General features: G+C 44.4%; 1 protein-coding gene across 2 annotated transcripts in view; it reads right to left on the bottom strand.

Moving 5' to 3' along the window:
• The window catches only part of EBF2 (EBF transcription factor 2), a 126,234-nt gene extending 114,718 nt beyond the window's left edge, over window positions 1-11,516 (bottom strand). For both annotated transcript variants that reach the window (XM_030964056.1, XM_030964055.1), the window contains exons 1-6: window positions 10,910-11,516; window positions 8,504-8,660; window positions 7,463-7,526; window positions 7,141-7,196; window positions 6,700-6,773; window positions 808-876 (exon numbers count right to left, since the gene is read on the bottom strand). In XM_030964056.1, coding sequence (XP_030819916.1) covers window positions 808-876; window positions 6,700-6,773; window positions 7,141-7,196; window positions 7,463-7,526; window positions 8,504-8,660; window positions 10,910-11,040 — 551 coding nt within the window. In that variant the 5' untranslated portion in view covers window positions 11,041-11,516. The remainder of the gene's footprint in view (window positions 1-807; window positions 877-6,699; window positions 6,774-7,140; window positions 7,197-7,462; window positions 7,527-8,503; window positions 8,661-10,909) is intronic.
• Between the last annotated feature and the right edge of the window lie 4,786 nt (window positions 11,517-16,302).

Raw genomic sequence — 16,302 nt, 5'->3', positions numbered from 1 at the left:
ACACAGATAGGCATAAAAACTGGCTCTAAAATCAATCCACTCCACCATCAGCTCTCTTGTAGCATCTGCTTCAGGGAAAAGGAACCCTTTAACAGTTACTATAGAATAATCTGGGGGAAAACATTTTCTTGCTGTCCTTTCCTTATTTACTGTTCCCCTTCTGGAGCCCTTGTATGTGTGCTCCTTTCTGAAGCAGCTCTGCCTGGTTTTATTTTCCCTGTCTGAGCCTTGCTGAACTCCAGATTTCAACCCAGTGAGCTCCACAAGGAAGTTTTCTAAGCTCCCCCAAATACACATTATTTTTACAGTGCCGCTTCATGGTTTAACAAACTGCTGTTCTCCCCATTTATGTTATTGACCTAAAAACTAGCAAAAGGACCTAAACCTGGAACTGAAACTGAGTAATACACAAAGCTGTTCTACATAAAATTGCTCACAATCCCAACCTGTCAGATTTAATGTTGCATTTTTGCCTTTCTACCCCTCCTTTTCTCCCCACATTTCTACAAAAACGTTTCTCTTTTGTTAAAGAGCATTAGTGAAGCTGCCAGGCTGCTCCAAGCTTTATCTGTCTCAGTAATCCAGTTGGATCCCATCCCTGGTGAGGAGAGAATGTTCCAGGTGCACACATGGAATATTTGGTCACAATAGAAATTAATTTCATTTAAAAAATAAACATAAATTTTGTTAAGGTCCCCAAATGGGAGACATCAACAGATAACCAGTGAGAAAAAATCTCTGATGATTCAAAGTGAAAAACAACAATTTTGGGATGCTTTTGCAGGAAAATGGGAATTCATCTCCTACCTGTCAATGATCACGGGGTCAGATGGAGTCTCATTTCTGTTGCCACAGCTTTTCTTCTCACAGCACCGACTGGAGAGGGAGAGAAAAGCAAAATTAAAGAACCACCGGGACAGTTGAGAGCAAAGAACCAGCTCAAAGTCTGTCAGAAAACCTTCAGCACTCGATATATGCCTGGAAGGGTAAAAATTCTGCTTTCCAGAAGGGAAAATTAAGGGAATTGGGTGCCTAAGTCCTGGCTGGTTCCAGCTGGAGTTTGGCACTTAGCTCCCTGTAATCTATTCTGAATTACCCGGCCAAAAATGAACAGCAATACGGCCACACTTGAGACTGAGGTGATATTCATAAAGGTCTAATAAGTGATTAACAAATGTCATAATGTCATTACAGGCAGAACCAAATGGGTTATGTGGGGTTAAAAGTCCATCAAAAGGTGTTAGAACTGACTATAAGCAACCTAATCGTTTGGTATATTCCTATAATATTTTTTATATTACTGTATTTTTTTTTATTATTAAATATCAAAGTTTTATATGGTTAGTGAAAACTTCAGCACTCCATGAAAAGCCAGAAACTGAACATATTTAGATCCTACAAAGGATCTGAAGAGATGTTTTTCAGGTTGGCTTTTGAAATCCCTTTGCAATTGCTTCAGTGATAAACCCTTAAGAATAAGTATTAATTTGTACACATTCAGTGGTAATATTAATTATAATAAATAATAATAAAAATTTTAAAATCAAGAGACAGTTCATTATTTCCATTGATATAATCACTGACATGGATGATGCTCCTGCACACACAGTAGCTGAGTACCAGGAGTTAAACAGACTTTAAAAACAGTCCTTGCTCTGAAATCCCCACTTTTAATAATCTGAAGCAACAGAGAAGATTTAAGCTGTTTTCATGCTCAGGTTTTTTGTTCCAGTCAAAGCCAGCATGGGACAGGGAGGATGGAGGCACCCAAAAGTTTAAAAAGTCTCTATCAGAAGTCCCACATCCCTCAAAAGCCACCAGATCAGATGCCTTTCTAGAAGATATTTTCCATATTTTGCAGAGATTTCTGTTCAAATTTACACACATGGGATGACGAAATTTTGGTGGGTTTTTGTACAGGGGTGCCAAATGCATCTGCAAAATTCTCAGGCCCTCTGAGTATCAGAGCTTTCCAACTGGGGAGCAATTCCAACCAGAATAAAATAAAGACTTTTTTTAAGTAAATAAATAAATAAATATTAAAAGAAGAAATAAATAAAATACTCGAATTCATTAAAGGCAGAATAAAATATTAAAGTGGGCATTTTTTTCTTGATATGCCTAATATTTAATTATAAATGCCTAAAATGAACATTTAGACAAAAAAACCCTCTTTCAGCTATGAAAAATCCCGACATTTCCTCCAGTTTCCAGGAAGTTCCTGCTCCGGGGCTGGAATTGCCCATCCACCTGAGCTGGAAAGAGCAGATCTGTTTGAATAACAGCTCTAACTGTTTCAACATTCCTACATTCCCCTTGCCTCAAACCTGCACTTATTCATCGATGCTACTCCTTTTAAAATAAAAGGATACACTAAATATTTAAAAATCCCTGGGGCAGTCCCTGTAGCTGCTGTAAATTGTCATGGCTCCATCGACTTCAGTGCAGCTCTGGTAATTCACACCAGCACAGAACATCACCCTCCCTCCCTCTCCCAACTTTATTTTAAGCACTTTGTTTATGGATTTCACTGCCTAATCAGAGTTTAGAAAGAATGGAGTACTTTTATACCAGGAGCCAAGATGGGAGATGCTTTCTAAAGGAGAAAATTATAATAACCCCCCCAAAAAAGCAGAAAATCCTCTCAAAGGAACATCAGTTTGGGATGTACTTTGACATGTCCAGTATAGCAACACATGGAAAATAACATTTGGAATAAAATCTTTGCTGCTTTACAGGCCATTATGTTGAAGCAAAAAAAAAAAAAATTCTGTAGTGATTCCAGGGATGGTGGCACTTCTTGACAGAGCATTTTAGGATGAATTATGTGACACTGAGCACAATGTGGCTGGGTTCAGAAGCAATTGCATCCTGTTTTATTTCTATTTCCACTATTATTGCAGTTCTGAACTTTATGTTTGTAATATTCAAATCTTTTCCCTCTAAAACTGTGGCTTGCAGCTGAAGTTCTCCAAATATTTCACTGATATCTACATGCCTATCACAGCTGAGGAAAGATCTTTGTAAGTGGTAGACTTTTTCCCCTTTGACCATGGTGTTTTCTGAGCCCAAATATATGAAAAAAAATCTTGATGAGAGAGAAGAGCCACTTCCAGTGAAGGAATTACTGTTTGCACGTAAATCAGAGTGGGACTGAGGATGTTTCAGCCCAACATTAGAGCAAACATACCTCTTAAATCTTTAAATCCCCATTTCCAAGAGTTTCACCCCATATCCAAGCAATAACATTTCCACTTGGTTGGTTTCAGAAGTGCTGTCTGTAACAGAATTGACTGGTTCCAATTTCAGTCCAAGCCAAAACCCCCAAACGCTGGTGGTCCAGGATCAAACCTTCAATATTCTCTTCAAGCAAATTATTGGCATGACTTCACCAACAATTACATTTCTGCTGCAGTGTTGGGCTGGGAACACACTTTTAGAGAGGCTCATTTGCTTAAGACAAGAATATCAAGACTTAAGATTATTTTCTACATCTCTTTGTTATACTTTCTCCTCTAGTGAGATCTACATGGTCAAAATGATGGTTTATGTTAAGAATGATCCAGGGAAAACTAAAATCAAACCCAGAAAGTTCCCAGAGACAACCCCAGCCCTACAAGCTGAGCACCCCAGAAACCCCATGCCAAGACCAAGCTTCCATCCTTTCCCCTCCTCACACTTGACTAAAATGGTTTTAAAATTCATCCCTCAACTTCCCTCCCCTCACTCCAACACAAAAAAAAAAAAAATTAAAAAAATCTGTCTCTAATTTCAAACTCAAATAAGCTCACAGCATGGCGGCCTTTGTTTTGTTTTCTTCTGCCCAACTCCTCCCTGCAATTGCATAACAAAAGTGTCTAAATTCACACCATCTGGCCGATAAAGACGCGGGCCCCAGTGGCCGCCTGGCCCAGCTGATTAGAGCTCCCGTCTAGTCTGAGCCTTGTGGCGAAAGTCACAGCTGTGGGGCTCACTCCACTCAATACAACTCTGTTATTAGCCAGCTGTAGACCCTGAGACTACTTCTGTTCGAATTATAATACCTTTTAACCCTCTGAGCATTGAGGGCGTAGGGGGTTGCTGGCAGCAGCATAACAACGAGTTTCCTCTTAGTGGATAATTGGAAGAAAAGGAAGAAGATGGGGGGGGGGGGGGAGTTATTCCAGGAGAGGAAGGTGTTTTACCTTGATTTCCAGCCCTCAGCCCTCAGGACTGTGTTATTCCACACAAAGTCACCTAATAGGAACTGTTCCTATTAGGCCATAAGAAGCAAATGGGAAAAAAATTCAGATTGGAAATTTATAAATGGAGGCTCGCACTGGAAGCCCTGAAAGCACTAATTATTGAGAGCTGGACTTTCAATGGCTGTGACAGATTGGTGCAGCCGTATCAATATTTAGACAACTTTCCTGCTAAGCAGGCATCTGTCACCGTCTGAGGGAGAGACGGGCACTTTCCAAGGAGCTCGTCTCCACGCAGCAAAAAATATCTTCATGTGTGGTTATGTACAGAAAAATGCCCCCTAAAAAACCCTACCTGCTACTAGGGAGGATTGGAAGAGGAGCAGAAACACAGACAGAACCTTCTTGTTTTCCTTTTCAGAAGCAGTAGGCATCAATTTCGACAGCAGAGTGGGTACAGTGCATTAAAATTTTATGTACTGTTCCTAATGCAAACTAAACTAGAGGCTTTAAAAATTGATGCTGCCACTTAAGCAGCACACAATGAGGAAGATTTGATTATTGTACTTAAAAGAAATAAAATAAAATGTCAAGTTTAACTAGAGTTGGAGCCATTCCCCTGGCATTATTCAAAGTGATGTGTGTAATGCCTCTTCAGAATACACAGCGTCCTGCTCAGAGATACTTCAGGAAAACACGACATTTAAAATCAAATGTCTTCATTAGGTTACAGAGTGCTTTTGATTCCCTTCACTAATCTGTGTTTTACATGGGAAGGACGTTCCTGAGTTGTAATTCTTCCTTGGTTAATCTATCAAGCAGCAGAGCTGAGAATAATCAGAATAATAGCTTAGATTTGTGCAACGCTACCTTAAATCAAGCACAGAGGAGGTTTGCAAGCATCACTGGAGCTCAGAAATATCAAAGCTGAGCAGAGCATTTGATACCATAAAGGCAGGGAGAGGAAGCAGGGGGAAAGCCCAAATTAATTTTAGATCAAACACGTCCATTTGGATGAGAAGGTGCTGAAATACTTGAACTTCCAAACCAGAACTGCGCTCTGTGCAGGGAGAGTGAAGACATGAAATGGGCTCAATGCTCTTATGTTATCACAAACCACAACCCAATTGCAAGAGAAATCAGACTTTTCTTCTCTAATTTTCACTGGTTATAGTGAAACATTTCAACAGCATGGATGCATATACACATATATATATAATTATATACATGAGTTCTAAACGTGCCAGAAAGTCCCTTATACACCTTTGATCTTTGCCACTACATCACCAGACCCTTGTAAAGCCCACCCAGCGCAACCCTCATATGTGATATACATTGTGTTTGGGCATAAATATGAAAATACTGGTCAAAAGCTAATTTCCTTAATTAAGGAGAGCTACACACAACAGAGAAACAATACATTTGTTTAATACTGAATACCTGGTTCATATTCTATTAAAAAGTAATGGAATTATTGACCTAATTAATTACTGAAACTAAGACTTCCCCTTGGTAAAAATTCTGTCCAAATAGGTTTCTCTCACTGCTACATTAACTTAAAAGGCTACTTTAATTACAAAATAACAATCAGGTAGCAAGCTGAGCCATTAAAAGAAGCAACACTGAGTCCACCAGCTTAACCCTCTCCTAGTGATACAATAAATCACAAACTGTGTATAATAAAGGTCACGAATGGGTTTTGCCTCTTGTTTTATGAACATTCTATGCACATTTTAGCACATTTTAATACAAGAACATTGACTGTTTGCATTATTATATGTATTGAAAAAAAATTTAATTACCCGAGAACAGGAAAAGTAATAAGTTACCATGGAAGCACGACATACATACATAAGGTACATGTAAGTTCAGACTTATACAAAAGTTATTAAAAACATCCTCAAGTCATTTCACCCTCTAATTTATAAATTTAAATGCTAAAAATAGTGTCCTTTTTTTGTTTTAATTAAAAAGTAGAAGGCCCCTAAATATTAGTGAAAGGAAGGGTTTGAGGGTTTTTTCTTGTGGGGTAGAACTGCCCAAAATTAAAGAACATTAATGATGCCACTTTAATTGAGAAAATGAAAATATTTCACCAAAGGAAATTGCATTAAGAACATCCTGCATTTTTCAGGTAAAAATATATAAACTAAACTTCTCATTCTCATAAGGTGAGCAGAAATTTTATGAGCAATAAGCACATAAAAGTCTTGATTTAAACAACACATGCAAAGGCCTACTTTAAACAAAAATAGTGCAGCTGTGGTTGCTGAATCTCCTGCAGGAAAAATTAATAGCAAAAAAAATAGGAAACCTCCCCCAAATATCTGTTTTGAACTCAAGCAAGCATTACCCACATAAAGAGAAAGTCTTCCTACACAAAGACCCTCTCTGAGCCAGCAGCAAAATAAACAAACAACAAAATCAAAATCTCTCTACTTAAAATTTCCTTGGAGAGGCTCTTCCAGCATTTTGGGAAGCAAAGCTCACAAATGATGCGTTAATCAAATCATCTTACCTGCACATGACTTCATGGGTGAGCAACACTCTGCACATCTCGGGGTTCTTGTTCTGGCCTTCGTAAGTTATAGGCTACAAAAATTAAGAGAAGGGGTAAGCCAGGAGCATCGGGGGTTATTTATTCCTCAGAATATTCAGATGTGAGGAGAAGGGATTTTACCACTGCTCACCATCACCTGCAAATAAACACCTTCCCCTTTATGTGCAGGGAAAACAGCTTTACATAAATATTGCTACAAAGTAGATAAAAACCAACAGTCCACAGAGGGAAAAAAGAGACTTAAAGCACAATTTTCAATTACTCTCCAAAATAGGCCTGCAATACAGCTGAGCAAGAGACCAAAATGAAACAGAGAAGGAAAAACATGCAAGAAAATGTTGAGCAAACAGGAAAGATGAGGTGGGACAGGACAGCCTGGCACAGATCAGCCCAGCTCACCTGCTTGGTGACAGAATCAATGAGCCTCACATAGAGATCCTGTTCTGTCCTGACACCTAGAGTGAGGGAGAGCAGGGATAAATAACATTCCACAGGCATCTTGCCCTAAGAGCAGCAGAACAAACCCGGTCAGTGCCATATCAGACACCCTCGGCATCCCAGGTAGTTCTGTTTCCCAAGCCCATGTAAACTCCTGGGCCCATGCCTGAACTGAAGGGGCCTCATGCAAGGGAATTTCAGTATATTTTGGAAGCCGCAGCACCAACAGCCAGACCCTGCCTCACTGCACAGCCCCCAGGAGGTGCCAGGGAAGGGCACTCACCGTTGCTGTAGAGGAGCTGGAGTTTGTAGTGTGTGCCGTTGTTCGTCTTCTCGTTGCCTTGCTCCTGAAAGGGAATTTGAAAAAAGGGGGGGGAAAATCCTTCCAGAACTTACACTTGGCACGTTTAAAATGCAAGAGCTGATAATCATGATGGAAGTGACAACAAAGTTGATTAAAATTCTAAGAGGTGAATCCACTGATTGGGATGTATTAACCTTCCAAGTGACCCAGGACAAACTACAAAATACTCCTGACATCTTTTCCTGTAGGAGTTCAAGAAGTTCTTTCCCTCACTTATTTGCCATTATGCTCTCAACTTTTTCGAGGGAATACATCGAGAAGAATTTGTGCATTTCAAATCATTTAATATATAGCAGATTGGCACCAGGAAAACACAATGGCTTTTGATTTTACTGTGATCATTGCTTTTCAATAGTGTTACTTTGAGTCAAAATTGATATTTATTTCCTGAAGGTTGTGTTACAGGGATATTTCTTATGTCCTTTTGTAATGTAATTTCCTGTAAGATAATTATTTATGATTCACAGTTCAAAAAAATCTTGTTCATGGCTAAGAAAATAACTGAAAAAATGCGAAGTGGTCAAGACATGGAATTAAAATCCAAAACCAAATGCTTTTCAAGTTCTGCCATTGAGTTTGGAGCCTTACGAAATACATATAACCACATTCAATGATAATCTGACATATTTACAGGTCAGATTCCACTTCTGTTTGGGTACTAATAAAACCTGGCAGATGTGGTAGGTAAAAAAAAGTTAAGTGCATTTATCCCCCATGAATTTTATTTATTTTAGTTTTAGTGGGTGAATGAAATTCGCAATACAGAGCAGAGGCTTCCAACCGTTTTTAACCACAGCAGCACACACAGGGTTACAGCTCTACCACAGCACCTGAACCCTGACCAAACCATGGTTATAATTTTTCAGGGACAACAGGTATTAGAAGCTGGCAGCTCAGCGGGGGGAGAATATCAAAATTGGAGAGGAAAAGAGGAAGAAGAAGAAGAGTAAGGAGCCTTACTTTATCATTTTCTACAAAGTCCACAAAAGCTGTCCTCTCTATTTCCACGGGCTGCCCCTGTCTGTCGTAGAGAGCCAGAACAAAGTGAAAGAAATTGGATTTCCTCAAGTTGGAGGGTGGCTGCTTTTCAAAGTGGGCTCTGGACAAAGCTACTCCGCTGTGGAGGAAACACACGGGATGGGGTGAGGGGGGAGAGACAAAGACATTACCAGGTTGTGCAGCAGTAACGGCAAAACAACAACAGCAAAGGCAGAGCGCGCTCGGTCTGTCCCTGCGAGCGCCGGGCTGCAGCCGGGGCCGCGGGCGCCGGAACCCGAATTTCGGCGTGGCCCCGCTCCCTGCATACCCCAGGACAGGCTGATTTACAGAGAGGGGTTAGTGCTAAAGGCAGCGAGTGTTTTCCTTCCTCCACTTATTTCCCTGTCTGTCACCGCTCCTTGCTGGAATGCGGCAGGGTGGGAAGTGCTGTAACGCGTCAGAGGGTCTGGAAGTGTTCTTTGCACATCCTGGTCCTGGTCCCTTTTCCTGGAGGAAAAAACGAGCGACCCTAAAAATCTTTCCTACAGGCAGGATGTCAACTCGGGGACACCTCCGTTTTGGTCAGAGACAACGACTTTCGAGCAGAGCAGCCACTTCCCCTGGCAGCGAAGTTTGACTTTAGTCACTGACTTGAACTGATTCCTGTGAATTGAATCTCTGATTTAAACTGAAAGAATTTAGTCTCGGGTTAACCAGCCCTTGAGAAAATCTTGTCACTGACTGCAGAAAACGTTGTGATGTTTCCCACGCATTTCCCGGCTTCGAAAGATTCAAATGCTTCTGTTTACCCACGATATCCCTGACTGCAGCTTTATTTCTTTGTGAAATTAGTTGCAGTTCCCTCTCCCTAAAGCCAATTTCTACTTCCTGAGAAGAAAATAGGTGAGTATGAGCACCTCCAAATTACTTAATAGACAGATTAAGTCTATGTGTGAGACTAGTTAGGAGTTGGACAGCTTTGGGTTTTAGTCCCCAAAATAGATCCACAGCACTGGCAAAAGTATTTGACTCTTTCAGAGCACTACAGATGTTTCCCTGTGTTTTCCTTGCCAATGAGGTACGGTGTGAACTCACCACATCCGCCACAACTGCACCTAGCTTGGGGATTCCTCTCATTCTGCATGTAAAAATTGGGATTTATTGGTTTGTTAGGAACATCTGGGAGAAAAACCTGACGATGCCAGCAGGCAGCACAACGCGGCTGCACTTCCACCGCTGCCGTGAATTGGAGCCTTGTCAGGAGCTGTTTCCTTTTACTTTCAGTTTCCTCAAGGATAAACCTCTTCCCCCTCAACCGTATTTATTAAACCCTCTATCGACATTCATAAAACTCTGATAACTCCTCCCATGGTGCTTGGAAAACCTTGCTGCCAGATCAGGCCGTGGGTGGGGGCATGGATGTACTATTTCTAAAACATCTGCTTCATCTGAAGTCCCCTCTGCTGTTTCACGCCTTTCACCTTGTCTCTAATACTAAATAAAATCCTGCTTGCTCCCGGGGTTCCCAAATTAGCCTTGCCCGATGCTACTACTTTCTTTTTTAACTTTTTTTTTTTTTTAAGTTATCCAGAGAGCAAGGGGGAAAAAATTTACCCCAAAGAGTTTTAGTCATCTTACCCCTAACGGGAAGAGACTGGGATAACTGTCCTGTACCGACTTGGCTGGGAAGAGAAAATAAAAATGGGGCGTAAATGGTGATAACCCGCCCAAACAAGTAGAAAGCGAACAGCCAGGCCCCAATTTCGGGATGTTCAGAGCCATTTCAGCTCAGCAGAGAGCTCTCGGACGCTCGGGCAGGTGCTCCAGGCGGGCAGGCACGGGATGGCCGCAGGTTGCGGGATGCCCGCGGGGATCCGGTGTGCCTGTGGCCTCCCCTGCTCCCTCAGACCCTGCCCTGCCTGCCCGGAAACCACGGGTGACGATTTCGGCCATGCCCACCGTGAATTAAGCAAAACAAGATGGGCTGGGGGAGTTCGGGTTTGACATCCGCATTTAAGTTAATTCTAACTTGGCCCCCTTCTGTTCGGCTGTCTGGCCCAGCAAGCAGGGACAAGTGGATCGCTGGGAACAACAAATCCAGAGCCCCACACATCTTCCTGGGGCAGAAAATAAAAGAGTGATCCCGTCTCGCTGTCATCTGAGCCCCGCACTGGGTGTTGGGACTCCTGATGCTCTCCGGTTTTGGAGCGCTGCTGCCTAGCTCTAGCTCCAACCTTCACTTTTCGCTGACTGGAGGAGACCGGGAGGGGGACAGAGAGGAAAAAAAAATTAATATCAAATGCTAACAACGGGGCATAATGAAAAGATTTGCTTAAAAAAAAAAAAAAGGCAGCAGGGGAAAGGTGGGAGAGAAGTAGTCACGGTTACCTTTGTGCTGCTACGTTTGCATCCACAACCCCAACGTTTCTGACCCAGGATCTGACGGAATCCATCTCAGAACCTAGAGATTTATCTTTCAGAATTGGTCCTCTTCCTAAAGTATCTTGAATTCCAAACATTTAAAAAGTCTATGCAAACTAGCAACAGTTTCCTTTTGGGAGATAAGGGAGAAGGAAAAAAAAAGAAAAACAAAACGACGCAGCCTTTGAATTTGACACACAAATCCCAGGAAAGTGAAGTTCAGCTTTAAAACCAACTTCTTCTGCTTTTTAACGCTTCGTGTTTTTAACACCTTCAAACGGGGAAGAAAGTTTTTCCTCTTGCCAAGTAAAAGTTACGCTGATTCAGTCTCGCCTGGTATAATCATCCTTCACACGCAGACGAGGGAGCCGCATTCAGAAACCGATCGCCGCTAACGAGGATCACCTGTTCCTCAAACAGACAACGGGGAGAAGGATTGATCGCTGCTTAATTCAGGAAGAAGGAAGGAAGGAAGGAAGGGGGAAAAGCCACGAGCTGTGGGGTAAGTTGCAGAGGCGAGGCGGCAGCGGAGCCGGAGCGCGGCCGGTCCCGCCCGGCCCTTCCCGCCGCGCCATCAATGGTGACACGGGCGGTGCGCGGGGCGGGGCCCAGGCCACATAAGGACATCTCATTTGCATCTCGCGCCGCGATTGGTTGAATGGCGAGGCCGCGCTCCGCCCCCCGCGCGGCTCCCGGGTGGAAGGAGCGCGCCCGGGCAGGGGAAGCGCGGCACTGTCGCGATCGGGATGTCGCGATCGGGTTGTGGGGATGGGTTATGGTCACATCCCGGCAGCCTCACAGCGAGCGCTGCTGCCCCAAACCGCACAAACCGTGCTAAAGCAGCAGGACCGGGCTGGAAACAGCGCGTCCGCCGCACAACCTGGCACAGCTGGAGCACGGGCAGGGGAACCGCGAGTTTATCGCGATGGGTTTATCGCCACAGCCCGGCAGCCCCACACCAAACGGTGCTGCCCCAGACCGCACAAACTGAACTAAAGCTGCGGGACTGGGCTGCAAGGAGCACGCCCACCGCCCCCCTCGCGGCTGCCGAATTCCGGGCAGGGGAACAGCAGGTTTATCGTGACGGTTTATCGCGATGGGTTATGGCCAGGGACCGGCAGCCTCACACCGAGCGGTGCTGCCCCAGACCGCACAGAGTGCGCTGAAAGCGCGGGGCCGGAGCGGGAGGAGCGCGCCAGTCCCGGGACAGGCGGAGCCGGGCACGGGAGCCGCGGTTTCATCGCGGCGTCCCAGCAGCCTCACCCCGACCTGTCCTGCCCCAGAACAGCCAAACTGCGCTGAAAGCAGCGAGCTCTGTCCGTCTGACCGCGCTGCGCTGCCAGAGCCGCCGCACGGGCAGCGGCCGCTTCGCTCCCAGGCGCGGGATTTAAAATGAAAAATTGCCCAGAGGGAGAGAAATGGGTCTGGGGGAGGGTGTAGGCAGAGGCTGCCTGCAAGGCAAGAGCCAGCCCAAGACTTCCAGGCACCCAGCAGACTCCAAAGTTACACCCTGAGAGCTGTCAGATCACCTTAAAACTTTTTATACCATCCCATATAGGCAGCATTTCCCATTAAAGGAAACCGGAGCTCTGCCCAGCCCGGCCCGCGGTGACCCCGGACCATACCTACGTCTGCATTTATTTTAGTTTATTTTTTAAAAGTGCTCTGCCTTGGCGATATTTTCCTCCTCGCCCTTTTGTATTCTGATCTGTGTATAGATCTGCCTCGAAATCTATATAACACCAAAGCGAAAACAGATTTCAAGACAATGAATGCAAATCTGTGCTCAGAGACCATCTGCCAGATGAGGGAATCAGATGTTCGGTAGTTAAAGGCACAGCGCAAGGATTCAAGGATTTCCTTGACTCATTATGTGCTGCTCCTCTCTTTAACCTGCTTGATTTTTTTTTTAACGGGATCGAAGTATAATTTCCATTTCCAAATAAATCGGAACTCCTTCCATCCACGTTCAGCCGCGATTCAAAATGCCACCTATTAAATGCAAGAGTATTTTCACGGAGTTTTATACAGTTCTCTCCAAAAAGAATCTCAAATTAAAATCTTCCCATGAAACTTTCATTAAAATGTATCCTTAATTCAGGCACGATTGAGGGCAAAGCCAGGACTCAGATTTATTCTGTCTACATAAGTGACAGACATGGTATTGGATGAACTAATACATCTCACCCAATCTTTGTTCAAGGAAATTCGCCATGCTAACCCACCACCCCAAATTGATAAATATGCAGGAAATGATTTTGCCAGGTTAGCAAAAGGCGAGGCTGGCGTTATTTTAACGTTAGAGAAAGGCAACAGCAGTTTGACGAGGTAGAGGGTGGAGGTTAATCTTTCAAGATATGATCTTAGCGCCTCTGAGATGCAATTTCTTTGTATTAGAAAGCCCAAACAGGGCAAGATGCTTTTTAAAATACTTTCTAAAAGTGAAAAACCAGAGCATGTAAGATAAATATATAGGCGATGGTAAGGCATATTATAGCGGGGCTTTTTTACCGTTTCGCAATAGGCGTTGGTACATTTCCTCGAGTAAAAGCCCCCTCTTCGTACTAAGATAATTTCTGGCAATACCACTCCGACCGTTCCTACGTTTGTTCCTAAACCCTAGGCAGGGGCGGAAGGGGAGGGGGCGGAATTCCCCCTCCCTGCAACCTTGGCCGATGCGCTCCCAAGGAGAGAACGCTGCCTGATAACCCGAGCCCATCCCAACCCCGCAAGGTCGGGTCCAACCCGGCCGCTCTGTGAGCCCCAGGCCGGTGGCTGCAGCCCCGCGAACAAAGGGGGCTCGTGTGCCGTGGCCCCGGGGGACCCCGCTCGCAGGGATTCGTGCGGGTCAGAGGCCACCAGCGCAGGTCAGGGGAGAAGCGCTCCCTTCGCCCCAAACAGCTGCTGCCAGAATTCGGCACTCGGGGCACAGATGCGGGAGCATCGTCCCCTCCTGGGCCCGCGGGAGCTGAGGCCGTGGGCTGCCCCCTCCCCACGATCGCGGGGGGCTTGGGGAAGGGTGGGGGAGCTGCGCCGCTCCAGGCAGGGGAAGCGCTTTCGGGGACAGAATTTGGTCCCCCAACCAAGTTTCTCGCCTTTAAGATACACTGTAATAGCGCAGGAGTCCTTGAATACTTCTGAAATTATAGACTGCTGATCTAGACTCCCCGTTTCAAGCCCAAACTGTAGTTAAACCAAGCGAAAAGCCCATCGCTTGGACTCTTCTGATGCAAATTCACTCCGGGGAAAAAAAAAAAAAAAAAAAAAAAAAAAAAAAAAAAAAAAAAAGCAGTGTTTATACCCGTGCGACCGCCGATAAATCTGGATTTGCACTTTAGATGTTTGCGCAGTTCGGCTCGGGGAGTCGGATCCACTGGCAGGTAAAGGGCACCGCGGAACTCCGGGAGGGAAAACAACCCCAAAACAACCCTCCAGCCACCGGGAGAGCGAGGGGAGCGTCCAGCAGAGCATCTGCCGAGCCGTAAATACAATTCCAGCTACAAACGGGAGCCGGGGGTTTGGGAAGGGGCTCCGGAGCCGAGAAGCGCCGGGAGCGGCTCCGACTCCGCGGTGCTGCGGGCGGAGGGAGGGGAAGGGCTCCGGGCCGGGCACTCCCCGCACCCCCCGGGCTCGGGGGTCCCTCCCGGCCCCCCCGAATCCCCACAGCTTTCCATCCAGCGGGGCTCATTCTGCCAAGCGCTTCGAGCGATTTTCTTCCTCGGACTAAAAGAGAAAGCGCGGGGTGGGGGGTGTGAGAGGGTGTAAAGCAACTGGTTCGGTGAGTGCTGATCATTTCCTTCTGCAGGAAGAGTTATTCCCCTCCAGATTGCCGCACTCGTTTCCACATGCAGGGGTCAAAATGACAGGTGAGGCAGATTTGACGTGGTAAAGAGAGATGCTCGTCTTTGTTAGCAGGTTTTTAGCAGCATCGTTTCATACACTGGAGTCAACTTTCACTCCTCGGCACATCTCACCAACTCCCACAAGGAAGAAAGATGGATAGAAGATAATATTTAACCCATTTAAAAGCATAACTTTCAACTACTACTGTTTCCTCTCACGTTTAAGGGGAGAATGCCAGAAAGAAAAAAAAAATTAACTAGTCCTAAAGACGACACTTGGAAGGAAACATTTAATTCTTGTTCCTATTCATTTGTGAGAATTCACCAACCTTCAGGTGCCTCAAGGGAACGAATTGGAAGTTAAAATTATGAGTGTCAGAACGGAGAAGGACAACTAATATATTTTCCTCTTTATCCACTAATCTCACTGGAAGGTTCATTTTTCCAGTACACCTGTACCAGAAAAATAAATGTGCCTTTTAGAAATGTTTTCTTAAGCTGGTAACAGCTTCAAGTTCTGAGTCATGTGTTCAAGCACACATCAATTGCACTTTGGGCAATACAGTAACGGTATTTAGCAAACAAAGAAGTCCCCGAAAAAAACTTTCAAGAGCCAAACATCAGCATAAACAAAATATTTACTTGCATGGGATAGCTTGCAACTTGTGACAGAAATGTGGCTACAAAAGCCAGGAGCAGGCTGAGTCCTAAGCTGTGGAATGAGGACTGTGAGGAGGGCAGTCAGAGCATTGCGGAGAGAACCAGAGCAGAAAACTGCTCCGGCTGATGCAAGAATACTCTGGATTTACAAGGACTCTCCATTTAACTAACATAAAAACATACAAAATGAAAAAATGCTTCTTAACAGGGGAGGTTTAAAGTGATTCAGGTGGGAACAACTAAATCCTGAAAGCAACTTGAGTTCTTAACTGTGAAAACTGCAAAACAGGGTCTAAAGTGTTGCAGTGCTTTCTGTTATATTTATTATAAACCTGGTTTTATACAATCAACACATTTCTCAGAAGAGAACTCTGCGTGTGATTGCTAGAAAAGGTTGAACTCCCAAGTATAAAACAATAGATCCTCATCACAGCCTCCCCAGGCCATCAGTAAATAAGCAGAAACACGGGTTTATAGCTGGAAAATTGTGAACCCTACCTGGTCTCTGCCTCTTTCTCTCCCCCTTCCCTCTGGCACGATAAAGGCACTATTTACTGGAGGCAGCTCTCCACACTCATCAGCCCTCACAATCTGCCAGTTGCAGAGATTTCACCAATCATATTTATAAGCAGAGAACAAAGGAATGCTTTCAAACTTACAAATGCATAAGTAAACATTTAATAATGTCTTCCCCACCTCATCTTTCCCAAAAGAGAGAAAACATTGTATCCATCAGATCCACTTCTGAGTGTCCTGTTCATTCCAATAAGTAGGTGTTTTTCTTTTCACTAGAACAGAAAAACACATCTGCTACATTTTATATCCAACTTTTTTTATTTTAAAAGATACTTTTACTGC

The sequence above is a fragment of the Camarhynchus parvulus genome, chromosome 22, assembly GCF_901933205.1.
Source record: "Camarhynchus parvulus chromosome 22, STF_HiC, whole genome shotgun sequence".
In the NCBI taxonomy this organism is placed as follows: Eukaryota; Metazoa; Chordata; class Aves; order Passeriformes; family Thraupidae; genus Camarhynchus; species Camarhynchus parvulus.
Note: the sequence above shows the minus strand (reverse complement) of the source record. Positions and strands in the feature narration are given on the sequence as shown.